Source organism: Pteropus medius, unplaced genomic scaffold, assembly GCF_902729225.1.
Source record: "Pteropus medius unplaced genomic scaffold, Ma_sr-lr_union100, whole genome shotgun sequence".
NCBI classification, from domain to species: domain Eukaryota; kingdom Metazoa; phylum Chordata; class Mammalia; order Chiroptera; family Pteropodidae; genus Pteropus; species Pteropus medius.
In genome coordinates this window covers 1514692-1540244 of record NW_024347793.1, presented here as the reverse complement: position 1 = coordinate 1540244, position 25553 = coordinate 1514692, and the positions used below count along the sequence as shown (strand labels likewise).

At 57.7% G+C, this 25553-nt stretch overlaps 3 protein-coding genes and 1 long non-coding RNA gene across 18 annotated transcripts in view; 3 read left to right on the top strand and 1 right to left on the bottom strand.

Moving 5' to 3' along the window:
* The window catches only part of RANBP3 (RAN binding protein 3), a 52844-nt gene extending 40816 nt beyond the window's left edge, over positions 1–12028 (top strand). For 6 of the 11 annotated variants that reach the window (XM_039878474.1, XM_039878472.1, XM_039878480.1 and 3 more), the window contains 11 exons: positions 525–643; positions 1767–1886; positions 3748–3851; positions 4275–4353; positions 5348–5450; positions 5941–6065; positions 7625–7745; positions 8362–8526; positions 9793–9935; positions 10329–10512; positions 10641–12028. In XM_039878474.1, coding sequence (XP_039734408.1) covers positions 525–643; positions 1767–1886; positions 3748–3851; positions 4275–4353; positions 5348–5450; positions 5941–6065; positions 7625–7745; positions 8362–8526; positions 9793–9935; positions 10329–10512; positions 10641–10684 — 1307 coding nt within the window. In that variant the 3' untranslated portion in view covers positions 10685–12028. The remainder of the gene's footprint in view (positions 1–524; positions 644–1766; positions 1887–3747; positions 3852–4274; positions 4354–5347; positions 5451–5940; positions 6066–7624; positions 7746–8361; positions 8527–9792; positions 9936–10328; positions 10513–10640) is intronic. The other 5 variants (XM_039878479.1, XM_039878476.1, XM_039878483.1 and 2 more) reach the window with 3 other exon arrangements.
* A 391-nt stretch (positions 12029–12419) lies between these two features.
* Positions 12420–19295, bottom strand: LOC120615432 (calcyphosin). Of its 5 annotated transcripts, XM_039878487.1 has the most exons (5): positions 18222–19295; positions 13457–13561; positions 13205–13382; positions 12809–13012; positions 12420–12735 (listed from the first exon to the last, which is right to left on the bottom strand). In XM_039878487.1, exons 1-5 carry the CDS (start codon positions 18410–18412, stop codon positions 12634–12636), a joined length of 780 nt encoding a protein of 259 aa, XP_039734421.1. In that variant the 5' UTR covers positions 18413–19295; the 3' UTR covers positions 12420–12633. The 5 variants fall into 5 exon arrangements, with proteins under 5 accessions (XP_039734421.1, XP_039734418.1, XP_039734420.1 ...); XM_039878484.1 differs by having other exon boundaries at positions 12420–13382; XM_039878486.1 differs by lacking the exon at positions 18222–19295 and adding an exon at positions 13636–16701 and having other exon boundaries at positions 12420–13382; positions 13457–13589.
* Positions 19296–19393: 98 nt separating this feature from the next.
* On the top strand, positions 19394–25553 carry NDUFA11 (NADH:ubiquinone oxidoreductase subunit A11). Its single transcript, XM_039878490.1, has 4 exons — positions 19394–19576; positions 23850–23942; positions 24054–24176; positions 25372–25553. Exons 1-4 carry the CDS (start codon positions 19480–19482, stop codon positions 25482–25484), a joined length of 426 nt encoding a protein of 141 aa, XP_039734424.1. The 5' UTR covers positions 19394–19479; the 3' UTR covers positions 25485–25553.
* Positions 19874–23849, top strand: LOC120615435 (uncharacterized). Its single transcript, XR_005656272.1, has 2 exons — positions 19874–21358; positions 22300–23849. It is a non-coding gene; the product is annotated as an uncharacterized LOC120615435 (long non-coding RNA).

Sequence of the window (25553 nt, the reverse complement as noted above, 5' to 3'; positions counted from 1 at the left end):
CTTCCTCTTGATCTTTCCCTGTAATTCAAGAAGCAACGCAACATCGTACACGAGGGAAATAATTAATATTTCTGAAGAGTTTTTAATTTCATGGGAAATTTTTTATTGTAATGCTGAACAGCCAAAGCCAGATTCAAAGCAGTACATGTCATGTAATCTCAACTATTTATAGGAAAAAAAAATGCATAACATAAAGATGTTATTCATAAAACTTGTTTTTTAAAACTCATAATTGTTCCCCAATATTTATTTTTCCTCTTAATTAGAAGTATTGCTCCTAAATACAGTAAAAATTCACACAGTTCTTTGTGGAGTAAGAAATAGGATAGTCTCTTTTCTGTGTGGTTTTAGTTTTGGTCTCGGGTTTTTTTTCTAAGAATCCGGGACTTATAGCATGACACCAGATCCTTCCTTTCTTAAAAAAGGAGAAATTATACTGTTGGTCCAGACGGTGGCAGCGGGGAGCGCTAGAGGTGGTCCAGCACTAAACCTCTCATTTCCCCACTGTCTTTTTGTCTCCACAGTCCCAAGCAGCGGCACCAACGGGCTCAGTGTCCCAGCAGACTGTGCAGGGGCCACGACCTCGACATTGCCCGACAGCCCCGCACGGAGAAGGACCTCCGATGAGGCACCAGCACCTGAGGTCCGTCTGCCCAGGCAGGGAGCACAGTGTGCGGGAGACTTCTCAGGCTTCACTGAGCACGCAGACTGTCACCTGCTCTGAGCAGTGTCAGCCTTGGTCTGGATTCAGACTTCCTGGGTTTGCTCAGCTGCGTCAGGGCAGAAGCACAGCCGACGAATTGCAAGGAGGTCTCTCTCCATGGCTGTGAGGGAAGGGTGCCACAAGCAGAGCTCTGCCATGGGGTCCTGCATTGCCCGAGTCTAGCGTGTCATTGCCGCATGGCCTGGGGTGGCGTTCCTCCAGCAGGCACCCTGACCATTGAGTCCTGGGAGGAATGGCTTTCATGGGCGAGGGCCTTGCACCGTTTACGTGGAGAAACGTCCTGCCTCTGTTTCCACACCCAGCGACTCCTGGGGATGCGTACACATGTGCCCTTTCCACTGTGAGTCAGCCCAGAAACCATTTGTTTTTCTTTAAAAGCAGCAGTCCTCGGGGTTCTGGAATCACGTAGGCCAGAGCACGTGTTTTCCAGTGGTGTTGCAGAGCCCCTGCAAAACAAGGGCCACTGAACGCAGAGCTAGCTCTTGCGGTCGGCGGGGACAGGTGTGGGGTCCGAGTCGCAGTAACGCATCAGGCTTCACACACAGCCAGACTGCATCTGTGTCTCCGCTTCGGCAGAGAAGGTGCTGCCAGAGGTTCTCCACCCTCTGCCTCCCCCACAGCCCCCGCTGTGTGTTCAGGCTCACACGGTGACAACGACCGTGTACAACTCCGTTTCAAACCCTCCTGGGCCCCTACCTTCCAACCTGTTGGCGGAAGTGGAGCCGGAACTCGTTACTGCAGCACATGCTTCTTGGACACTGTGATGGTGGGGTCTCGGGCGGCCAGTCAGGTGCGCAGCTCTGCGCCGGAGGAGACTCAGGAGCAACCCAGCCGTCTGTCCTCCCTCCGTGTCCCCAGCTGCCTCATCCGGTCCCGGGGTCTGCCTGCGTCGCTCTTCCTATTGGTGCTAGCCCCTCCTCAGATGACCCTCAGCCTAGGGACCCTCACCACAGGAGACGCAGTGAGCAAACGACGTGCAGGGAGGTGGTTCAGCTCGCTCAGCGCTAATACGCCCCTTTTCGGTTGTCGTTTTGTTAACTAGGAGAAAGAGCCCCAGAAAACCGAGTCTAGTAACACTTCCGAGGAGGACAGCTGTGAGGAAAAAGAGCCAGTCCCACAGCAGGCGTTTGTGTTTGGGCAGAACTTGAGGGACAGAGTCAAGGTACGTGCCCAGGGGCCGGGTGAGCTGTGGGCCAGGGACTCGATCTTTGCGTGCCTCCCCCAGGTTCAGCAACAGGAGCCTGCCGCTTAAGGGCAAGAGGCGGGCGCTGTTGTTCATGGGTGGTCCAGTGGCTCATGGCTCGGCCACGGCCATGGTCAGCACCGCTGCTTGTGCATACCTCCCTTACTGTGCTGCTCGGCCCTGGTACACGCCTCACTGGCCGCCAGCACTGCCTGCCACCCCGAGTGTGGGACTTGGCAGTGGCCACTGGCGGCAGGGGACAGGGAGGCATCCGGTGAGAAACTTTTGTTTCCTTCAGGGTTTTCTGTCAGCGCTAGCAGCATTCAGACCGGATCGTGCTTAGTTACTGGAGGCCCTACCTGCACACTGTGGGGTGCTGGGCAGCATCCCTGGCCCCCACCCTCTAGATACCAGGAACACGCCCAGTTGTGACAACCACACATCCCCAAATAGTGCTGATTGTTCCCCGTGGGGCCAGAGTACTCCAGACTGAGAACCGTCACCTGATTTTTCAAAAATAGGGCCAGCAGAAAGATAGTTTTCTCTTTCATAGGGGCAACAGCATGTGGTACCTCCTGGCTGCCTCCCAGGCAGGTGGGTCCAGGCTGGGGACTTTGAATCAGGTGGGAGGTATGTGCAGGTGGCAGAGGGTCTCAGCCCCGCACCCCCTGTGCTGGCGCTCTGAGATCAGAGTAGGCAGCACTGCCTTTGGCAGCCACAGGGACTGTCTTTCTGTGCCATTTCTAGCAGCTCATCTAGCAGGAAGCGCCTTTAGAGGCCTGAGAGGCAGCATCAGTGGCCATGTCTGGGGACATCTGTGGTCATCACACTGTGGGATAGGTACTGCTGGCATCAAATCAGTATGGGCCAAGGATGCTGCTCACCACCCCGCAGTGCCCAGGACGATCTGGCCCTAATGTGAGTGATGCTCAGGGTGAGAAACACTAAAGTAAGGAAACAAAAGTTTCTCAGCATAGAGAAAACAGCAGGTCGTGCTGTCTGCACTCTCCTGTGGTGTCGCTGTCCAAGAAAAGCACAGATGCCCCAAGAGATGAAAAATAGGTGTTGATGCTGCATGACTTCAGCCAATATAATGAGGCCCTTGGGGGCCGCTCCCTCCATGAAGGAGGATGCAAGCAGAGGGAGGGCCTTGAAATCCATCTGCGGCGGGGGCAGGGCCTGGCCTGGCCTGGCCATCAGGTTGGGGGAACGGTGCCTTGACATTGGGGTGGGGCAGTGTCTCCTGGAGGTCCAAGGCTCTTATGATCTCTGAGGTCTCAGTCGCATCCCAGCCTCTCTGCGAAGGGCAGCTCCAGGCCGTGGTCCCCTAGCCCCTCTGGGCCTGCAATTCCCGCTCACGGGACCAGGCCCATCATTCCCACCTTTCAGTTTTCGGCAGCAGTGCGTTAGTTCATATATGTAATGGAACAGGCACGGCAATTGGCATTAGAGAAGCCCTCAAGAAATGATGCTTTTATTATAAACCCCTTAAAACACCAGATTTGTAAGCGTTCTGGGATCTCGGTGTAGAAACATTGATGAAAACACCAACAAGGTGCCAGCCTGACTGCATTTTTGTTAAACAAGGTCGAAAAAGCTCCCTAATCACTTATGAATTATTTTTGTACCCTAACCATTAAAAGCAAAAAGTTGTGGAGTTGATTACAGCGCCCAGCGCGCGTGCACACACGCACACATACACACACACTCGAGCGCATGGCGATGATAGGATTTGCACGTTGGAGCTGTGCAGCACGGCGGAGGGCTCGTGCAGCCAGGCCAAGCTTAGAGGTCCCGAGTGTGCAGCTCTGGAGTGTAAGGATTCCCCCGCTGTTCCCAGTTAATCAGCGAGAACACCGAAGCAGCTGACGTGGAGAACGCCGGGCACCCCAGTTCAGAAACGCCGCCCGCGACCAACTACTTCCTCCAGTACATCAGCTCCAGGTGTGTGTCGGCCTGGGGCCCAGGTGCGCGTGGGAGAGCCTCAGCCTTAGAGGGACCTGGCCATCCATCGGCCCTGACTCGGGCCCGGACAGGAGGCAGCACCTGCGCCAGAAGCCAGCCCGGTCCTTCCTCAGGGGCAGGATGGTGGGGACGGGGCAGAAGCCTCCAGAATCTCGGTCATCCTCCAGCCTCTCCGTTCTTTCCCACTCTGGGCACACCTATGGAGAGGTCAGGACGGTGGACTTTGGTGGACACCTGAGGCAGAACCCAAGTTCTGTGGGGTTGTTTATTCTGGCTCCCAGAGTGACCTCTGTCACCCAGACTTCATGTCCAGAGCAGAACCCAGTGGGCCAGCAGTGGCTTGACTGCCTCCTGTCACACACCAGGTTCTGTCCCTGCGCTCACAGCCCATCTTCTCCTCAGTCTAGAGAACTCGACCAGTAATGCCGACGCCCCCAGCAACAAGTTCGTGTTTGGCCAGAACATGAGCGAGCGCGTGCTGGTGAGTGGCCCCTGTGGGGCCTGTTCTTCCGTGGGCCCAGAAGGGTTTTGGAGCTCCTGCCCCTCTTCCAGGTCAAAGGGACGTGGTGTGGCTGCCACACTGTCTCCTATAAAATTAGGATGCTTTCAGTTGCAAGTAAGAGAAAGAAGACCCAGCTTGGACTCAGCTTAAAGCCAGGGCAGGGCTGCCCGCTTTCCATGAGCCGGCGTTCCGCTTCCTGTCTCCCCGCCGTAAGGCATCCCTTGAGTCACAAGCCGTGCTCCTCCTGGCCAAGGTGCTGCTGGAACCCCCAGAGCCATCTCAAGTCAGCCCCACTTGACCACAAGGCTGCCGCACGGAGTGGGGGTGGGTGCCATGACCTCAGAGGGAACCCTGTGTCCCCTGTACTGACACACACCACAGCCAAGTCACTCGGGTGCCCTTGGGCCGTCTCAGTCCTGGAGAGCCTGGCCAGCCAGGGCGGGGTTCTGGATTTGTTTATCGGCTCTCTCGCTTGCATTCCTTTTCTTTCCCACTCAATAGTTGCAGTCAGTAGTTCTTTTTCTGTTACACTGAGCAAGTCAAAAGAACTGCCTCACACAGACAAAGGTGAACGCTGCGGCCCGAGGTGCTGTCAGGTGGTGGCACATGTCTCCCAGTGAAACCACAAGAGGCCCCATTTGGGGGCTCCAGGGGCAATTTACGTGTGACACATGAGGGCAGATCTATGAGGACACTTTTTTGTTAGGTTTTAACACCAGATGGTACTTGAGAATCGGTGTGTGGAGATGGTGGGGGCTGGCTGGGACCTGCCCCGTGGAGAAGGGCTGTCAGTCATGACTGCCAGGGCTGGACGGGCCCACGAAGCTTTGAAGAAGCCATCGGCAGAAAGCAGCCCTCTGCCCAGCAGAGAGGTGCCGAGGGCCACCTCGGCTGAGCAGCTGTCCGCTCCACAGCAGTCGGCCGGCCAGGACCGCCCAGACACTCCCCTCCTGAGTGCTTCATTTCCCTGCAGAGCCCACCCAAGTTAAACGAGGTCAGCTCAGACGCCAACAGGGAAAACTCAGCTGCTGAGTCCGGGTCCGAGTCCTCGTCCCAGGAGGCCACCCCCGAGAAAGGTACGTGGCTGTCCTGCTGCCTCTTGGGAGGGGGTACCAAGTGACGTCCATCCACACCCCTGCCTGGGAGGGTTGTGGGGACCAACTCAACACAGCAGTAATAACCTTGTGAACCAGCCACTGGGACAGCCAGAAAGCCGTGGGCACTGGTTTTCAGTGAGCAGGAAGGAGACACGTTCATCTAAAACCAGCCAGGCCCATGGCACTGTGTGGTGCAGTGGCTGTCACCCTCTTCCTTCACGCCTGGAGGCAGCAGAGGGAGTTTCTCTTTGGTGTCCTTTTGGAGGTCTGTCCTCTGCCGAATGGGAAATGGCAGATCCGGAGCGTTGCCCACAGCTCCCAGCAGGTCTGCCTGCAGATTCCACACTCACTTGGCATGTTTCTGGGTCCGCTCCAAATCCCGAGCATGGGGTGGCTGGCACCCTTGAGGCCTTTTACCCCCTGTTAGGTACACACTCCCCGCACCAAGTAAATTGTCAACGTTGTTTAGCTAATGACATTGCAGAGTCCCTGGCCGAATCAGCAGCTGCCTACACCAAGGCAACAGCACGGAAATGTTTGTTGGAAAAAGTGGAAGTCATCACCGGGGAGGAGGCGGAGAGCAACGTGTTACAGGTGAGGTGGCGTGAAGGTGGGCCTCTTGGCCCTCACATGGAGGTGTGAGGGCCATCAGCAGCCCGAAGCTTCTCTGCAGCTGGGGGTCCAGCCCCTAAAGGCTCGACCCACACCCTCCAGGCACTCGGACTTCCCTTGGAAGTGATAGAGGGGCCCGCGTCCCCACCTTAAGGACCTTGTTGGTGGGGCTTTTGTTGAGAGCTCAGGGCTCGGGGACTTCTTATAGTGCTTTGTTTTCCAACGAAAGGATCTGTTTTGAGACATAGTTCAGGGAATTACAAAGACCATTGTAACAAACGCCTCCTACCACCCAGAGTTAAGAGCTGTGGTTATTTTGTCACTCCGGCACCTCATTGTTGTTTTATTAGGTGAAAAAAATCACAGATGCAGCGCAGACTTCGCCCCACTCTTTACTGTCCCCATCTCTCTCCCCATCTTGGGGCAACACATCCAGTTCCGTGTGCCCGTTCATCTGCTTTTCATTCTTTGACACTTAGTGTGGCTCTGTAAACCACATTTATATAACATAGGGGAGTTTTTAGTGCAGGGTTTTCGTGGTACTTCTCTCAACGTTGCTTTTTAATCTATCCGCGTTAAGAAATACTGACAAACATTTGCAAACTTTTTTTTTGTAAAGGACCACATATGATCTCTGTTGGTTATTCTTTATTTAAAAAATAACATAAGCGTTATTGAAATATAATACACTTATGAAATTTGCCCTTTTAGAGCCTACGATTCAGTAGTTTTTAGTAGCGATGTGCAGCTGTCACTACTAATTTAGAACGTGTTTGTCCACCAAAAAGAAACTTTGTGCCCATTATCAGTCCCCCCCCAATCCTTCTCACCAGCCCCTGACACCCACTCTCTGTCTCCATGGACGCGCCTGTGCTGGACACTGCACATCAGTGGAGTCACACACCGGTGGCCTTGTGCATGTGGCTTCTCACCGAGCGCCCTGTGTTCAGTGTCCATCCGCTCTGCAGCGGGTGTCAGCACTTTACTCCATTTCGTGGCCAAGTGATATTCCAGTGTGTGGACGGACAGTTGGGTGGTTTCCACTTTTTAGCTATTACGAACCACGCCGCTGTGAACGTTTGTGCACAGGTTTTTGTGTGAACTCCGATTTCGGTTCTCTTGGGTGGATACCTAGGAGTGGCATTGCTGGGCCATGTAGTCACTTCATGTTTGACATTTTGAGGAACTGCTTTCCGCAGTGGCCACCGGCAGTGTGAGGCTTCTGATTTCTCCACATCCTCTCCAGTACCTGTTATCTATCTTTTGGTTGCAGCCATCCTAGTGGGTGTGAGATGGTATCTCATCATGGTTTTGATTTGCATTTCCTTAATTTTTTAAATATTCCTCTAAAAAAGTGTAAAATCCATTCTAGTTCGAGAGCAAGATGGGAAATTGGCGAAGGGCCAGATGTGGACCCCAGGCCATAGTTTGCTGACCCTGGTAGATCATGGGAGTTAGAGGGAGACTCCCAGGGAGCCTTTCACAGTGGCAGCCACCCGGCCAGGGTCCCTGCTCACCCAGAGGGCCACCTTGTATTCCAGATCCAGTGTAAGCTGTTTGTCTTTGACAAGACCTCACAGTCGTGGGTGGAGAGAGGCCGGGGGCTGCTCAGACTCAACGACATGGCGTCGACTGACGACGGGACATTACAGTCCCGACTAGGTGAGCTGCAGGGGGCCCTGTGCAGAGGGTGCAGAGATCCCAAGGCAGTGAAGGGTGAGGTCCCGACTCAGGCCCTCCACCCAAGGAGAAGAGAAGCGGGTCCCCACAGGAAGTTCCCCAGCACCCCTTGGCTGCCCCAGAGGCTCCAGCTGCCAGCCCTTCCACAACTTCCCTCTTTCTAAGTGTGAAAATAGATAAGAGCACTTGGCAACTTTTGAACTAAGTTTATGCCCGCTGCGGGTAGAACTGGTGGTGTCACATGCACGTCCAGAGAGGGAAGGTCTGTGCCCAGTTTTGCTCCGCCATATAAAGTGCCAGTTAATTTTGGTAGAAAGGGGAAAAGCAGAAATCAGACATCAATTGTAGTCTCTTTATAAAGAGAGAAATCTCTGCTAATAACATTTTGGAGGTCCCTGTCTGTTCTGTGGGTTCTTTTTAAAGGAAATGGGGTGACGTTTTATCCTGCTCTTTTCACTCACTATTTTGTGAGCATGTTCCTGTGTCAGATTTTTCTTAGAAACACAACTGTTTTGGGAAGAAGTTTTATAATAATATTCTGTTGACAATGAATGTATGTCACCATTTCTCTCTTGATGGACATGTAAGTTGTTCCTAGGTTTTTGGACTATTATAAATGATGCTCCTGGGCCATCTAGATATGAATCTTACTCCCAGAAGTATGCCGGCCACAAAAACGGATGTATGTGTGGTGCGTGTGTATGTACAACACGTACATGTTTGAAGAAAATCAGCATGTACCTGTGTCTATACTGTGAAACACGTACGTTCACTTTTTTTTTTTATCTTCCCAAAGTAAAATTGGCCTCTGGCCTTTACAGAAACAGCAGTTCCTGGCTCAGTAATAGCTCACGTTGCATCTTGAGATTGGAACAGAGAGGGAAAGGGTCCTTCTGAGGGGCATCGTTCCTTTTCCCCATGGACACCCCCTCGATCGCTTCCGTTTTTTTCTCATGGAAATGTTCAAGCGTATGTGGACGGAGAGAGCACAGTGTCCCCAGCCCCCCAGCTTATCGTCCTCGTCCCCAGTCAGAAGCAGAGCAGGCCTCGTCGCATTTCACACCCCTCCCTCGCCGAGATCCGTCCCAGGCACCCTTTCCCTTCACCCACCCAGCCTTTGGTCCTTGTCACAGGCCTTCCCTCCAAGCCCGTGCGAGCTCTCTACCACTTCAGAGGTGAGCACACTGAGCTCAGAGGACTCTGGGAGATCTGGCTGGTTGGGGTCCAGGACCCCGCAGGCCTCCCCAAGCTGCTCCCCGTTCTTTGTAGCCATCTGGGGCCCTGGGTTAGGGCGACACCTTCTAACACTGTCCAGGCCTATCCCAGTGGGGAGAGCTGGGCTGGAAGGCAGGCGAGAGGTCACCCATGTCCACATGGTTGGGGCACAGGCGGATTGCGTGGGCTGTGATAGATCAGGCAGGCTGACTGTGGCCTTGGGCCCGCTGCGGGTAGCACTGGGGGTGTCACGTGCACGTCCAGAGAGGGAAAATCTGTGCCCAGTTTTTCTCCGCCATATGCCTCCCCCAGTCTGTCTTTGTCTCTCTCTTGATGGAAGCTCTGAGCACAGGTTGGGCTTGGCCCCTTTTCTAAGAAGACCACAGAGCAGGGGCTGGGGCTTGGCCTGTGAGTGGGGGACAGACGGGGTATTGACTTCATGTGACATTCATCACATAAAGGGAAAGTGTCCCCTTTGTGCAGCCCATGGGTGTCCCTGTCTGGCCCCACCTCATAGTCTGCCTCCTGCTCCACCTAATCCCCTCCCTCCCCAGGGGAGCCGCCATGCTGCGGGCATCAACAAGACCCCCTACTGTGTGGCCTCTGACCCCACCAGTGGCCTTGGGGATCCTGGGCTGGGGAAGGTGCATGGTGCCAGGCTGGCCCCAGCGTGTGGGCAACTGTTGCCCAGCAGACCGTGAAAGAGTCGTGGGTTTTGCCCTTCGGGTTCGCTTTCCTGCCAGGTGTGTCTGTTCTCCCAGCTGGCTGTTAGGTGGGGTCGGGGACCAGGGCTGAGTGGCCTCATTGGTTGCAGTGATGCGGACCCAGGGCAGTCTGCGGCTGATCCTCAACACCAAGCTGTGGGCCCAGATGCAGATCGACAAGGCCAGTGAGAAAAGCATCCGCATCACGGCCATGGACACTGAGGACCAGGGCGTGAAGGTCTTCCTGATATCGGTGAGCAGCCCCAGGGACTGCCTGAACAGCCCCCCAGGCCAGGGCAGCACCCCCAAAGTCACCACAGGGGGAGGCTCCTTGGCACACCCAGCCAGGCACTGGGCACTCTGCACTGAGAGCATGGGCTGAGAAAGGGCAGAGAGGCCTCTAGGCAGGCACATCCCCCAAACGAGAGAGACAGCGGTGCCACTGGGGGCCGGCCCAGCTACTGGCTCCGGGAACCCCTTGGGGAGTCCGGGCCCTGGTGTGCGGTCCCCAGGTTGGCCAGGAGAGCAGAGCACGTTCCCCAGTCGGAGGTTGTGGCATCCCATCGCGGCATGGGCAGTAGCCACACCACCCGGGGGTGGTCTCCCCATGAGGCCTTGGAACCAGCACGTCCTCTGCCTCCCCCAGGCCAGTTCCAAGGACACGGGCCAGCTGTACGCGGCCCTGCACCACCGCATCTTGGCCCTGCGCAGCCGCGTGGAGCAGGAACAGGAGGCCAAGACGCCTGCCCCCGAGCCTGGGGCAGCCCCGTCCAACGAGGACTACAGCGATGACGACGACGTCCTGGCTCCATCAGGGGCTGCCGCGGGCGGTGAGCCAGTGGTCCCTGCCCTCGGGGTGCGGGGGGGCTGGTTTGCTGCCTATGGCCCAAGGCTGACCTCAGGGGGTGGGGTGCTGTCCAGGGTGGGGACCTGACAGCGAGGCCACTCCTTCCCACAGGCGCTGGCGACGAAGGGGACGGGCAGACGGCCGGGAGCACATAGCGCCGGGAGCCGGCTGCCCGCGAGCCTGCTGCTTTGTCCGTCTGTCCGCCCGCCCACCCGCCCTCCCCGGCAGTGTCGAGGCTCCGGGCTCGGGAACCACACTCCCCGCTGGGTTGGCCGCAGTCCGGATCCACACGGCCCGTTCAGAAGCAGACTCGGGAACTGCTTGAATGTGGTTTGGGACACGAGACCTCATCATATTGATGAGCAAAACAAAAAGAACATTTCGTTCCTCTCCCCTTTGAATTGAAATGGCACATTAAGACTTGTCACGGCTTCTCACTGGGACTGGGACGCCTGGTTTCTTCACCCCTCTGTCCTCATGTCGCCGACCACCGCTGCCGCTGCCCCCCGCCCCATGGCGCTGCCCCCCTGTGGGTTCCCACCGTCTCCCCAGGCCACCAGGTCTGTCCCCACAAGTGTACACACTGGGCCTACTGGACGTTCTGCTAACTGCTATCTTTGTCCATTTCCCACACTCTGACTCGGGGTGTGCGCTTTTAGGTTGTTTTCTTCCCAAGGCTTTGTCTTTGTTTCCTGAGGCTGAGACACTCCTGTGTGCTGAGCAGGCACAGGTCCAGCGTCCTCATTTTCCCTGTGGGCCTGGCCGCTGTGCCGAGGCCTTACTGGAGGGCTGGGGGTGCTCCAAGGGCCACTGGGGGCAGGCCCCCACTTGCTCCCCACCTGGGGTTCCTAGGGCCAAGTCATGGGGTGTTGAGGGGTGGGCCCCACGCCTGGGGAGAGCTTATCTAGAAAAGGGTCACTGGATGTGGGAGGGTCCCCATTGCCCTTCTGCTTGTCCCTGTCACATGGGTCATCTGTCTTCAGGCACCCAGGTGCAAACCTGTTGGCAATTCCTTGCCCAGTCCTGGACGTCACCGTCCCCTGAGACCATCCAGGGCAGGGGCCTCCGTGAGAGGCAGAGGGGGAGCTTAGCGGGGACTTGAAGGAGGGGGCAGGGGACTGGTTCCAGACAACAGGTCATCCCAAAACTCGCAGCACGCACAGGAGCAGGCGCCGTGCCCACCCCACCCCAGAGCAGGGTCAAGGGCCGTCCCACCTGCAAAGGAGGTCCCTGTACCAGGGCTCGAGGGGTCGGGGAGATGCCCAGCCCCACCCTCGCAGGGGAGGACAAGGCCTGGTCTTCGCAGCTGTGCCGCGCAGCCCGAGCCTGAGCCGCGGGAAGACACCAGAGGCCCCGGCAGATCCGGTCACACTTCTCTGCTTTACGCCTTAGCCAACTAGTGACAAGTAAAACCCGATAATGCCCATGTGTTTTGGAACATTTATGTAAGATTGTCATATGAAATGTATTTGGGAACTACATTAAAACTTTTAACTAAACCCTGGCCTCCTGCGTGCCCCAGGGGCCTCAGGAAGCCCGAGGGCCTGGCCAGGCATGGCCTCTGCCTCCCAGGACGGGCTCCTCACACAGCCTGGCCGGCCTGCTGCCCTGGGCCCCAGCCCCACAGTCCACACCTGGACTGGCCACCAAACTTGGCTCTCTTCCAAGACCTGCCACCTCCAAGCTCAGAGCCTGGCCTCACAGAAAGCCGTTTGCTCACACATGCACCCCCAACCCCCGCCCCACGGGCCTCCTGGCTTCTCCAGGACCACTGAGAGAAGGTTGGGGTTGGGGTGCTGGCAGGACCAGGATCCTGGAGCAAAACGGGGGAGGCAGAGGGGGAGGGGGGACATCTGCAGTGGTTTCATGAGGCCTGGGGTCAGCACAGGGTGGACAAGTAGAGCTTTATTCCCTGGGGTCCCGTGTCCCACTTGGGCCTGGTGGCCAAGCAAGGTCCTTTGAGACCTGGTCTAACTGGTTCTGCAGCCTAAATCCTCCTGCGCTCCCCTCCAGCGCCCCCCTCCGCCCCAGGACGGCACAGCTGCAAGTCCAGGTGAGAGGGACGCCGGCTTGGGGATGCCGGGGCAGGGACCTGGGGCGGCGCTCACAGCCTCCAGGCGCTGGTCATCATGGCCACGAACTCCTCATCCGAGTCCACGGAGGCGCTCACGCCACTGTAGTAGTCCTGGAATTCGGCCAGCGTGACCTGGGGGCAGACGGGCTCTAAGTGGGGACCAGAGGCCGGGCAGGAGCGAGGGATGCACCCCACGGGGACCCACCTGCCCGTCCTGAGAGGAGTCAAAGTTGTCCAGGAAGCGGCGGAGCACCTCCTCCTCGGTCCACTGCCCACTCTGCACCTTAGGGTGAGTGCGGCCGCTGTACACCCCCCGGAGGTCCCCCACGGTTACCACGCCGTCCCCGCTTCGGTCCAGCTTGGCGAACGCTGCTGCAATGATCGCCTCCCGGGCCTGGGACATGGGAGGCTGAAGAAGAGGGGGAGTGGTGACTGGGGCCCCAGCCCGTCCGGGCGTAGACCGCAGAGTGCAGGGGACCCCTAAGCAGGCACCTCGTAGTGATGAGGGTCCAGTGTCTCCATGCTGACACGTTAGCCCACGAGAGCCCAGCACCCCCCACGCAGCGGGGTGAAGGGGCTCCCCCACAGTCAGCAGACCTACCCTCAGCGCCCTCAGGAACTCTTCCAGGTCCAGCACCCCATTGCCGTCGCGGTCCCAGCGCCTGCACACGCCCTCTGCCTCGGCCATGTCCAGCACCATCCCCAGCTCAGCCAGGCCCCGCTGGAGCTCCCCTGCATCCAAGGACAGGCTCCTGTCCCTGTCCAGGCGGCGGAAAAACCTGGGGGACAGGGGCACAGTTGGAGAGTGGTCCCTGGGGCTAAGTGGTCAGGAATGTGTGAGGGTACAGCTCACCTGGCCAGGCCCTGGATGCCCGAGGCCCCTCGGGACAGGCACTGTGCCCGGAGCTTCTCCACAGTGGCGTCCACTGCGTCCATGCCGGGTTGGGACTCTGGGCAGCTAGATGGGAGAGAGGTCACGGGGGGTTCTGCTTAGCCAGCCAAGCTACAGCCTGGGTGTCCCCACTCACTCACCTGGTTGTTGCCCGTCCTGGGTCTTCCAGACAGCCACTCCGCTGGCTCCTGCCGGCTCTGTCCAGTGTTGGCAGTGCGTTCTTCCTGGCAGGACTGTTGCTAAGGGACGATGGCTCTGGAGACTGGGAGGGGCCCCAGCTGTAACCCTGACTGTGCTAGGTGGCAGGGCCAAATGGAACAGGGCAATTCTGTCACTGGCACCACCACCCAGCCACCATCCTGTTCACTCACTCGGCCCTGCAATGCCCAAGCCTGGGGTAGAGCCAGGCCCAGATCTGGGTTGGGATTGGAGGTCCCTTCCTGGTCACAAGGAGGAGGGGTGGGCCGCAGCCCTGCAGTGACCACAGTGTCCTAGATGGAGGGAGATAAGACTGTAGCCAAGGGACGCAAGGCCCAATTCCTGTGAGACCTGAGGCAGATCCCCTCCTCTCTGGGTTTCCCTGGCACAGGACAGCAGCCACAGTTGCTGAGGGATTTAAGTTCCAAAAGGCTAGAAGTGGCCCAGTCCACATCCACTGGGAGGTCCTGGGACCAGTGCCAGCCAAGCCAGGACACAGCAGATTCCTACAGATCTTTCTTTCCATGCTAACTCAGACAAAGCAGTTCTTGGTAGTTATTTAGGGGCTAGCTGTGGTGTTTTTGTCACATGGGTCTTTTGGTGGTTGGTTTTCAGTTCTCATTCATCATTTGATGGGTTCGCTTGTGACAAGCTGGTAAGCCAGGATGTTGCAGTACAGAACAGAGCAGCAGCCCTGACCCCTGACACAATCCAAGAGGCACCGAGGCCACTGTCACAGAAGGCCTTCAATCAAGACCTTTCTATCTTTGCTAGCTGAGAGCATGATGCCAAACAGCAGGATCAAAAAGGACACTGGGTTTCCCAGTCTTAAAATGGGCCTCGTTTGGGGACCCCCCACTTGCATATACCAAGATTGTCAGAGGTTTTTCAAAGCCTGAGCTTGCACACAGCACATGGTGTAGTCAGGGGGCACTGCTGCTGCCAGAAACCAATCCGTGGATTACGAGTGACCGGGCAATGATTCAGGCCAAAGCTGATGTCGTACCGTCAGCTTGGAGAAACCACAGTGACATTCTGCTGCACAAAGCCTGATGGCTTGCTGCAGTCCAAAATTCTCTGGGTAGGCAGAGAAATACTCTGTTGTTTTTTATGGGTGTTACAACATATTTTTTTTTTTCCTATAGCAAATGTAGAAGCTAACCACAATCGTAGTTCTGTTTGGCATCTCCTCAAGAGAATCAGAATTTCAACAGTAACTTCTCTAAAACTTGGTAGTGGCCCAGGCCCTCCCGACCCTCTCGGCGTCACTTTCCCAGCTGCGAAATGGGGCAAGCCTGTGTCCGCAGGGAGCTGTGAACACTAGACACAGTCACGTGTACGGAGTGCCTGGCACAAGCCCGTGTCTAACGTGTATCTCCCTGCCCAGCAGGGCCCCCCACCCCCCGGACCGGGAGCAGCACAGGGGCCAGTTCTCCAGCCCCCCCACCCAGAAGAAAGGAGGGACCAAGACCAAGAAATTATCCAGTTTATTCTTGAGCTTAGGCCCCAGCCTGCCTTCCCTCTTACAAACAGCACCCCCATCCCTCCCCACCATCCATCCAGAAGAGTAAATGGGGTTATTACCACACTGGGGGGCACTGTTGGACACCGGGTGGACAAGCGGCACCGCCCTGAGGGTTAGGGGCAGGCGCCAATCTTTCCAGGCTGAACTGGGCCCTGCCCCTCGGTTCCTGGTGTGACAATTCCCTGAGTGAGGAAGCCGGGAGACGGCTGCCATGGTACTGGGCTGGGCACTTCAACTGGGCAGGAAAGGGCACAGGGTTCCCTGGTTTGATTTTAAAAAGCAAAGTGCCTTGAACGTCTTGGGCCAAGAAGTGCAGTGTAAAAATAAGGAGTTAAAAAATAGATTCTCTAGGAAATATAAAAAAGGAGCCAGCTGCTTACTACAAAAGCCGGACTAGGGGACGGCCTCATCAAAAGTGCTGGGGACCTCTGGCTTTCTGCAGGGTCCACAGACCCATCCTGTTCCTCCTGGGGTCTCCGGATGTGCCACGGACTGGTGACAGAACAAGAAGCCTGCCCTCGTGGACCTTACATCCTGATGGGAAGAAGTTCCATAGAGGAAAAATAAAATACACAGCGTAATGATGGGGGCTAGGGAGGAGTGACTTCAGATAAGGTGGTCAGGAGAGGCCTCTCTGAGGTGACATTTGAGCAAAGACCTGAGTGACAAGGAATCAGTCCTGTGACATCTGGAGGAAGAGCATTCGAGGCAGAGGAATACCCACTGTAAAGGCCCCGAGGCAGGACATTAAATCAAGAAAAGGTCAAGGGATGCCGGAGCTCTCCTGGGCGGCAGTGTGGCTGCCAGCACCCCAGCATGTCCCACGTGCATACCCTTCCTTCCGGGTTAAAGGTTGAGGGAGGAGTCAGGAAAAAAGTACCTAGAATTAAAAGTTGTTTTCAAATAACCAACGCAAAATGGCATGAAGCTTGAAGCTCAATTCTAGCTTGGGTAAAAGAGTAAAAAAAGCATTAGTCTGGGAGGAGCGAAACCAAGGCAAGGGAAAAAGGGAGAAAAATTCAAATAATATTGAACTCGATGTCATCTGCCTCCACCAGAGAAAGAGAGGTGTCAAATTCGGATGTTTCGGGGGCCAGACATCTGGCCCTAAGAGAGATGAGGAGGCTAATTAAAACTCACACTCTGCCTAAATTGGGTATCCTGGCTCAGATCCAGGCAGGCTGGCCAAGTCTGAAGCTAGAAATCCAGATTTTTGTGTGTAAATGTTGCCAATTTTTCAGCAAGGGTGATTGATGCAAAGTTTCGTTTTAAAAAAATCCTGTCTGGGCTAAACATCTTCATTTGGCCTGCAGGCTACCCATTTAAAACCTATGACTTTCTAGCAGGTTCTCGTGCTTAGAAAGGATTATGGCTCTGCGCAGGGTCCCCTCTGGGACACTGCTGACCCTCTCCCCCTGCTGAGGACACCAGCAATGGAAAAAATCCCCGCAGGGACCCTCTGTCTCCATTCTGAAATCTGTGCTCCGGGGCTCACACGGTGGTCCCAAACACGGCTGGTTGGAGGTGGTCCCTGTCCCCCTCCGCCTCAGTGCTGTTGGCAAGAGGTGAACTTGGCCCACCAGTGAGTGGATGGCCAGGGTCACTGGCTGGCAAGGGCCCCAGGCGCTCGGCCTCAGCTAGGGTGGCCAGCAGCCCAGCCAGGGGTGGCCGGCGGCGGCAGATGTCCTGCAGCAGCTCGGCCCGGGGCTGCAACTGCCCGATGAGCTTGTCCCTCTGGTGCACAGCAGACTGCAGGCTGTGGACAGTGGCCTCGGAGGTCAGCAGCTGTTCCTGGAGAGCAGCAATCTCGCTGGCAGGGAGGCAAGACATGGCAGTTACGGTACTGGAGCGCCAGAGTTTCTCCTGTGCCTGCTCCCGACCTCCAAGGCTGCCTCACCGTCAGGGTGAAGGCCATGTTCCTCACCACTGCCTCAAGACCTCCCCTAGTTATGGACCGAATGTTGTTGCCTCCCAAATTCATATGTCGGATACCTATGTCCCAGTGTGATATTTGAAGGTGGGGCCTTCGCGAGGTAAGGTTAGTTGAGGTCATGAGGGTGGCGTCCTCATGATGGGGTTAGTGCCCTTATGAGAAGAGACCAGAGAGCTCTCTGCCCTATGAGGACACGGTGAGAAGGTAACCATCTGCAAACCAGAAGGAGTCCTCACCAGGAACTGAATCCACCAGTAGTACCTTGATCTTGGACTTCCAGCCTCCGGAATAGTGAGACGTACATGTCTGTTGTTTAAGCCACCCAGGCTGTGGTATTTTGTCTCGGCAGCCTGAGCAGACTCCCCCTGGCTCTTCCTGCAGTTCCTTTTTCCCCTACATCTTTTTTTATTTGTCGTTCAGCTTAAACGGCTCTCCTCCTCCAGGAAGCCTTCCCTCTGGGTCCCCTTAGAACCCTATGTGCACCTCCATCACAACTCTGATCACCCCATATTGTAAATGCCTGGTGATGTGTCTGCCTAAGGGCAGGGCTGCATAGATCTTACCGATGTACCTTAGTTCCCAGCACAGTGCCTGGCACATAGTAAGTCCTCAGTAAAGATGAATGAATGAATCCAAGCAGCCAACCAGTTCTGAATTAATTGTTTGCCACCTGGGCCCCAGCACCTCCGTGGGCACTCGTCTCATCCCTTTAAATTCTTAGCTGCTAGAGGGACACTTCAAAACCGCTGATAGAGTCCATCCTCCTCTGCTCAAGAACCTGCCATGGCTCCCAGTATGTACACCAGGAGGTCGGTGGTCCTTGCACCAATCAGTAGCAGCTGATTTTGCCTTGTGGGAAACTTTTAAGTTAAAAATCCACACTTGTGTGATATCTCTTAACTTTATGTGCTGATGATTAATTCAAGTTTTTTGGTGTTTGTTTTTCAATCCCTCCAGTAGTCCAGCCTCCACGTGAACGCATTCGGTCCCCCCTGCTAGTGCTCCCTTTATAATCTCGGCTCCGCCTCTGCCCACCTCCGAGAAGTCCACCTTGTGGGCCCGGGCCTCACCGGTCCTTGGTGCGGCCCAGCTCGTCCAGCGCGGCGCGCAGCTGCTGATCGTGGCGAGCCAAGCGCTCGGCCTGGGCGCGCACCGTGCGCTCCGCGGCGTCCAGCCGCGCCTCCAGCTCTGCGACGCGCCGGTGCACTGCTACCAGGTGTGCGTTCGCCTCGCGGATCTGCAGGGGCGGCGGCGCGGACATGGTCCCGACCGCGGCCCAGGACCGGGCCCGGCCACGCCCCCAAAGGCCCGCTCAGGACTTCCGCGCGATTGGCCGCAGCCGACTAGGTCGCGCCCTCATCTAACTCAAACACGCTGACTGATTCCGGCACCTCGAAACTCCGCCCCTGAGCCCTGACTCGTTCTCCGGCGGCACGCCGGGTCCAGGCTCTGGCAACGGGATGGGCTTCTCGGAGACGGGCCCCGCCCCGCCCAGAAGCGAGCCCCAGGATTAGTCCGGATCCCGCGACCCAACAGAACTGGTCACGCCCCCGGAACCCGCAGCCTTCTCTCAGACCCACACGATTGGCCACGCCGGCATCTCCTGGGCAACCATGCGGTTCCGGATTGGTCCAGTCCGGGCTCTGTCCGGTTCTGGCCACGCCCCCAAGCGTAGGGCTTGAACAAGCCGCAAATTGGGCACAGGCCATAGACCTCTAAGATTTTAGCACTAGAATTGGGCACTTTGCCGTGAAACCCCGCCCCTGAGCCTGGCCCCGCCTCAAAATAGTCGCACGCGGTTTAGACTCCTGCTTCGGGACTGGCCACAGCGAGTGACCACGCCCCCACACGGATTCTGACGCTGAAGGGGCCATATCCCCGCTATGCCCAGCCCTGTAATTACGTCCTGCTCCTCTCAAGTGCAGTTACGCCCCGCCCGCGCCCTACTCTGTGCATGCGGATAGGCCTAGTACCTATTTCAGTCCCGCCCCTAGATTAGGCCGCACCTCCGGGTGTCAACCCATTCTTAAGACCTTCTGAGCTGGAACTAGTGAGATCTGCCTTCGCTAACCCTGGCTGGCCTCAGTTTCCCCCTCCAGAAATCGCCGGGGGTGCACGCGTCCTTCCCTTGCGCCAGTCCAGACCTCAGCGCGTGCGCGCAACCCGTGTCCGTGTTCGCGGGGCTTAATAAAGTTGCACGCTTGTTGCCGGCCCGTCCGCACAGCAAGCTGCGCGCACCGCCCAGAATTCTCGCGATAGCAAGCGGCGGCTGCCCTTGGGCGCGGCGGGCCGGCGGTCTGTGCAGTGCGGGGTCCGGGGTGTTCAGCCATGGTGCGGAAGCTTCTTAACCGGTACTGGGACATCCCCGACGGCACCGAGTGTCACCGCAAGACCTACGCCAGCACCACTATCAGTGGTGCCGTTGGTGAGCGCCGACCGGGGGCTGAGACTGCAGGGAGGTCATAGGGTCACTGGGGATGTCCTAAGGTGTCCTGGGGCTGGGGAATCTCGCGGGTGGCATATGGTTGTCGTCGGGGGCGTCGGGTGATCGGGGATGCTGTGGTTTTTTTTTTCTGAGATAGACTTTGTGGGATGTCGGACTAATTCAGAGTGACGGAGGAGGTCATAGGTCATTTTTTTGAAATGGGGAGATGTCCGAGGGGGTCATGGGGGCGGGGAGTCTCGCGGGTGGTGACGGCTGCTGCCCGCGTCTCATGGTGTCTGGGGAAGCCGTGGAGTGAGACGGGGCCATTATAGGGATCAGAGGGGCTGGGGTGATGAGACTTTCCAATCGGGTAACTTGAGATTACTTGGGGATCTTACTTGGGGATCACGGGTTATTATTGGGGTACCTGAGGGGGATACAGAAGCTTGAGAAAGTTCCAGAGTAGGATGAGGCCTTTTTAGGGTCCAGAAGAGTTGGGTGGTCAGGGACATCTGAAGTTTATATTGGGGCTACCAGAGAACCCCTAGGGGTGCTGCAGAGATCGTAGGTGAAGTGAGTCGGGGTGCTATAAGGATAGCCTCGGGGCTGTGTGAAGGAACCCAGAGCCCTGACATTCCCTTGCAGGGGAGACCCCAGACTCTTGTCCCTTCCAGACTCCTTTCATTCCGTCTCCCTGAGAAGCAGGTGTGCTGGTTTTGGCCACCTCCCTACCTCCAGCTTCTGAAACAGGGTCTGGCAGAAGCCGAGTCTGCACTGGGCAGCATCCGCGTTAGGTAGACCTAGTAATCATGGCCGTTATCTCCATACTTAGAAGGGTCAGTAGTTGTCACCTCCACTTCTCAGAGGTGGAAAATGAAGGTCCGAGAGGCTTATTAACTGCCCCAGGTCTTTTGAAATGGGGCTGCAGATCCACATCTACTGAGCTGCTCCTGGGAGTGCTGGGGACAAGGAACATGCACACAGGGTTCCTAATGGGAGGGTCTTCTGGAGAAAGGGCCGACGGGGCAGTCCTAGGGGATGCATTATGTAGAGTCTGCAGGAGTGGCAAGTTGTTGGGACAGTGCAGGGCCTGTGGTAGGACCTTTTGGGGGGATACTTACCCCAGGAGGGCTGGTGCAGTGTGAAGTCGGATCACTGTAGAGGAAATTGATTCTGGTGGATTCTTATGGGGGAGATACTGACATTCGCAAATGCCTAGAGAGTCATGGCTGTGTCTGATATGAAAGCAGGAGGAGTCGCCTGAGGGGCCTTCAGGGAAAGAATTTGGAGGAGTGGAGGCTTTGGGGATTTTGAGGCTGAGAAAGGCATTAACGGTGGTGTCTGTGAGTGGGGGCGTGCGTGTGTGCTCACAGATGCACTTCACCCTGGGACTGAAGTCTCAGATTTTGGGGAGACCACACACATCTCAGGATTAGGGTGCTGATGAGTGAGGAGCCTCGGGGTGGGGGGCTTTCTAGAGGGTGTTCGAGGGGATGTGGGTGGGACACTTTGACAGAGGTGCCATGTCAGGCAGTCCCTGAGAGACTCAGATGGGTGATGATCTCTGGCATCTGTGAGCTGTCCAGACCACCCAGGGGTCTCGAGGGTGTCATCGTATGTGCTGGCCTCTTTGCCCACCTGTGTTTCCTCACTGACCAGCACCATTCTACGTACAGCGCTTGGTTGACACGTGTCCGTCAGTCCTGTCTCCTCCCTGCTGCTTCATTCCCTGACCACCCTCTGCCCTGGCCCGAGGGTTTAATGTTTGGCTTCCCTGAGCTGGTGAGCCCCTGGAGGGCGGGTAGCCCTACGCCCGCAGAGCCCAGCACCTTGTAGGCACAGCTGTCTGTGAAGGGAGGGAGGAGACGTTAACCGTGAATGAATGAATGAGTCAGGGCACGCAGTAACTGAATGGGTGGATGGATGGGTCTGGGTTCACGGTAACTGAGTGAATGAACCAGAGCGGGTGAGGTGACTGACTAGTGAATGAATGAATGATGTGCGCCTGTCTGGAGGTCTCTATGGGAGGCTTAACAGGGAGCCAGGGGCAGACTGAGGGCTTGAGGAGGGAGTGATGGGAGGCTCTGGACCGATGCGAGTGAGTAGCGATCTTGTGTGCTGGGGGTCTGCTGGATCGCAACGTCTGGGGAGCCAGGCGGGCCCCTGGAAGGCGAGCTGTGGCGGTCCCCATACTGGATGACTACTGGGGGGGAGTTGGTCAGGCAGTCTTGACCCTGAGATAATCGTGGGGCTCCTGGATCATCTGCACCCAGTTCAAGGACTTCTGGGGTACATAGGGTGGTGGAAGCACTCTGGCTGGCATGGCCAGGACCGCAGGCATATGGTGGGGTTGACAGGGTGCCCCCCAGGGTTCACTGCCTGATTAGGTTTGGGGGCAGCACTGAATCTAGTCCGTGGTCCTCCTTCAGGGGGTCCTAAGACCCTTGTTCCTGGCCCAGCTCCAGAGATCAAGACTCATCCGGGCTGGGCAGGGCTGGGAACCCCTCTGATTGAGTGCGCACAGGAGAAGGGAGCACGTGAGAGTGAGTGCTGGGGGCAGAGCTCCTTGCTGGGCCCCAGGCCCCTTCCCCAGCCTGCAGCCTCTCAGGGGTCAAGCGGGGATACCAGAGTGCGTTGTGGGATCGGGAGAAGTAAGATCAGGAGGGCGCGCAGACCAGGGCCTTGCACACTGGAGCCCTCGGTCATTTTTTTTTTTTTTTTAGTGGATAAATTTGACATGTAACATTGTGTGAGTTGAAGGTGTACTAGAATCCTCTTTATATGTGAGTGTCTCTCTTCTCCTCATCCCTGGGCCTCGTTTTACCCATCTGGGACATGAGAGGGCAGTCTCGGCTGTCCTCACAGCTGCTCTGAAGCTTAACCCCACTGTCCAGTGTGACAAGCCCCCATGACAGCTCCACTGAGCAGAATCAGAGCCCGGGCTGAGGTAGGAGGCACTGCTCAACCTGGAGGCCCCATGGCTGGGTCCAGGAAGCTAGAGGCTTGGGGACTGGAGTGCAGCCCACTCCAGTGTTGGACAGTTCTGGTGACAGGAGGCTGCAGTGTGGGGCAGAGCGTGGCCTTTGGGTCAGACCCACCTGGCTTCCAGACAGCTCTGCTGGGTGACCTCAGGCAAGTCACTCTGCCTCTCTGAGGTCCCCTCCCTTCCCATGAAGGAAGCAACGGATATAAGGGGACTGAGCCCCTTGGGCCCTGAGGAAGATGTCTGGGGCAGTGGCTGCACCTGCCACCTGGCCGATGGCAATTCTGTTTTGTCTGGGATAGAATGGTCTGGCCCCGGGACATCCCTGCTAGCTACTAGGCCATGCAGGGGGTCTTTGGGGAAGAGGGTGCATTGTCACCCTGAGCAGGGTCAGCTGCAGGATGAGGAGCCCCGTGTTGGGCAGTTCTGGTGACAGGAAGCCAATTAGGTGGGCCCTGGTCTACCCACCCACTGAGGAGGGCCTGGTGGGCAAGGCTGCCCGAGGATCTGCCCCAGCCTTGCCCCAGGCCCACACGCCGGCCCAGGTCAGCACTCGCTCAGGGGTGCTCCAGGATAGAACCTCGGTCCTCACCACCGACCTGGCACATGGCTTCAAGCCCATCCCCACCATGGCCCCTCATGCATAAAAGCCAATGTCAGGGGCAGAGTGGCCACACTGATGGCAGAGATGGAAAAGCTGAGCTCAGTGGCAAGGCCCAGCCAGCTGCCCAGCCACCAGGTGTGAGGGACGGGCCCAGACCGGAACCACCATTGGCAAGGGGTCCCTGGGTGGCGGTGAGGAGGTGTTGACAGCCCTGGGAGCTAAGCCTCTGCCAAGGAGGATTAGGTTAGGGAGCCCAGGGCCCCCCAGGAGAATGGAGCCTTTGATGAGAGTGGGGTCCAGGTGCCAGGACCTCTGGGGGCGCAGCTGTGGTGTCTATGCCCACACTCAAGGCCAGGGAGCAGCCTGGCCACTGAGGCTCCAGGTGCATCTCCGAGCCTGCTGTGTACAGGGCTGCTGCCCTGGGTGGGGCTCCCGGAGGTGACGGGGACACAGGCAGGCCTTCTGTGGGGCCGGCTTTGTCAGGCCTTAGGAGGGAGGCTTGGGGGCTGCAGGTGGCGGGGGACCCAGGCTTTGGAGCAGCAGGCCCAGCTGCACACTTCAACTGCGCTACCTTGGGGTCACTAGGGGGACAAAAGGAGAGAGAGATTAACAGGCGTGGCCCCAGCCAGGGCCACTCGGCACCAAGGCACAAGTCTGAGCCACCTAGTACCCCTGTCATCCCACAGGCCTGATCACCTCTGCCTACAGCGTCGCACTCAATCCCCCAGACTCCTTCCTGGAGGGAGTGGCCAGGACAGGACGATACACATTTACCGCAGGTGAGCCAGCCTGGAGGACATCTTACTTCTCAGGTCCCTTCTGGGACTGGCCTGGCTGTCAGAGCTCTCTGGGCCCCTGACTCAGGCCCCCCGCCCCGTCTGCCCCCACAGCCGCCGTCGGTGCCATATTCGGCATCACCTCCTGCATCAGTGCCCAGGTCCGAGAGAAGCCTGACGACCCCATCAACTACTTCCTCGGAGGCTGTGCCGGAGGCCTGACCCTGGGAGCACGCAGTGAGTGAGCCCCACAGCCCGCCCTCCCCCGCTGCTCGCCCGCGCGCTGTGCGGGATGCTCTCTGCAGCCTGGCGGTCACATGAAAGCCCCTGGTGCTGCCGAACCTCGGCCACCGCCAGTTCAGGACCAGGAGCAGCTGCACCTGCGGCACTCCACGTCACCAAGCCCTCCCCTCCCCCCACCCCCCGCTCACTGGCTCCCACCGCATGGGCCGCCTCGCTGCTCCTGCAGCACGCCAGGTACCACCCTGCCTCAGGGCCTTTGCACAGGCCGTGCCCTCTGTGCGTCGTTTCCTCAGATGTCAGCACAGCTTCGTCTCACCAGCCCCGCTATGTACGATGTAGGACGCCCGCCGCCCTCGCTCCTTATCCCCCTCTGTCCGCCGTGCTTTCTCAAAGAATTTGAGGTCACTGCCCGTTCCACCACCGGCCCGTGTGCACGGAGAGGGTAGTGCTGGGTCTTGCAGTGCCTCCCTCCCCCAGCACCCAGATCCCGGGCTGGCTGGACACACAGTCCTGTGGGGTGCCGCTCTCACCTTTCCCACTTCACAGGTATAGCATAGAGCTCAGAGTGGCGGCTGAGGTGGCCCGAGGTCACCCGGGACCCAGCAGAGCATGCCTGTCTGGTGGGAGGGGGCTGCGCCTGCGCCAGCCTGGCACAGGGAGCAGACGCTGCTCTGCCCGCCTCCCACAGCCTCGGGGACTGGGGGGGGAGGCGGCCACACACAGCTAAACCGCCCTGGCCCGTGGCCCGGCAGGCAGAGAGGTAGGGCTCCGTGGAGGAGGGCCGCACTTTGAGGTGTTGGGTGAGGTCTGGGTTTGACAGATGCCCTGAGCCCGTGACAGAGGCATGAGCCCCACACACAGCAGGCAGACCCCATCCTGCACGGCAGGTGATGGGGCACAGTCTCGGGCTCCTTGGTTTGCCGACCACGAGGCAGTTGCAAGGCCGGTACCCGTGACCAGGGCACAGGCTGAGACTCCCCAGCACGTCATCTGCTCTGCAGCTTTAGTGTCCTGCCACCCGAGCCCCAGGCCCAGCTGCCTCTGCCTCAGTTTCCACACACGTCTGCAAAGGAGAGGGCCAGGGACTCTGCCCCTTGAGGGAGGGGCACCATCTCAGAGTGGCAGACCGCCATCCGGGGTGGGCGCGGGGAGCCTCCCGTGCCTGACCCTGCCCTCCCCACCCTCACAGCTCACAACTACGGGATAGGAGCCGCCGCCTGCGTGTACATGGGCATGACGGCCGCCCTGGTCAAGATGGGCCAGCTGGAGGGCTGGAAGGTGTTTGCGGAGCCCAAGGTGTGAGCGCCAGCGCCTCCCGCAACCTCAGGCAGGTGCAGATGCGCCTAAAAATAAACTCCGTCTATATTTGTG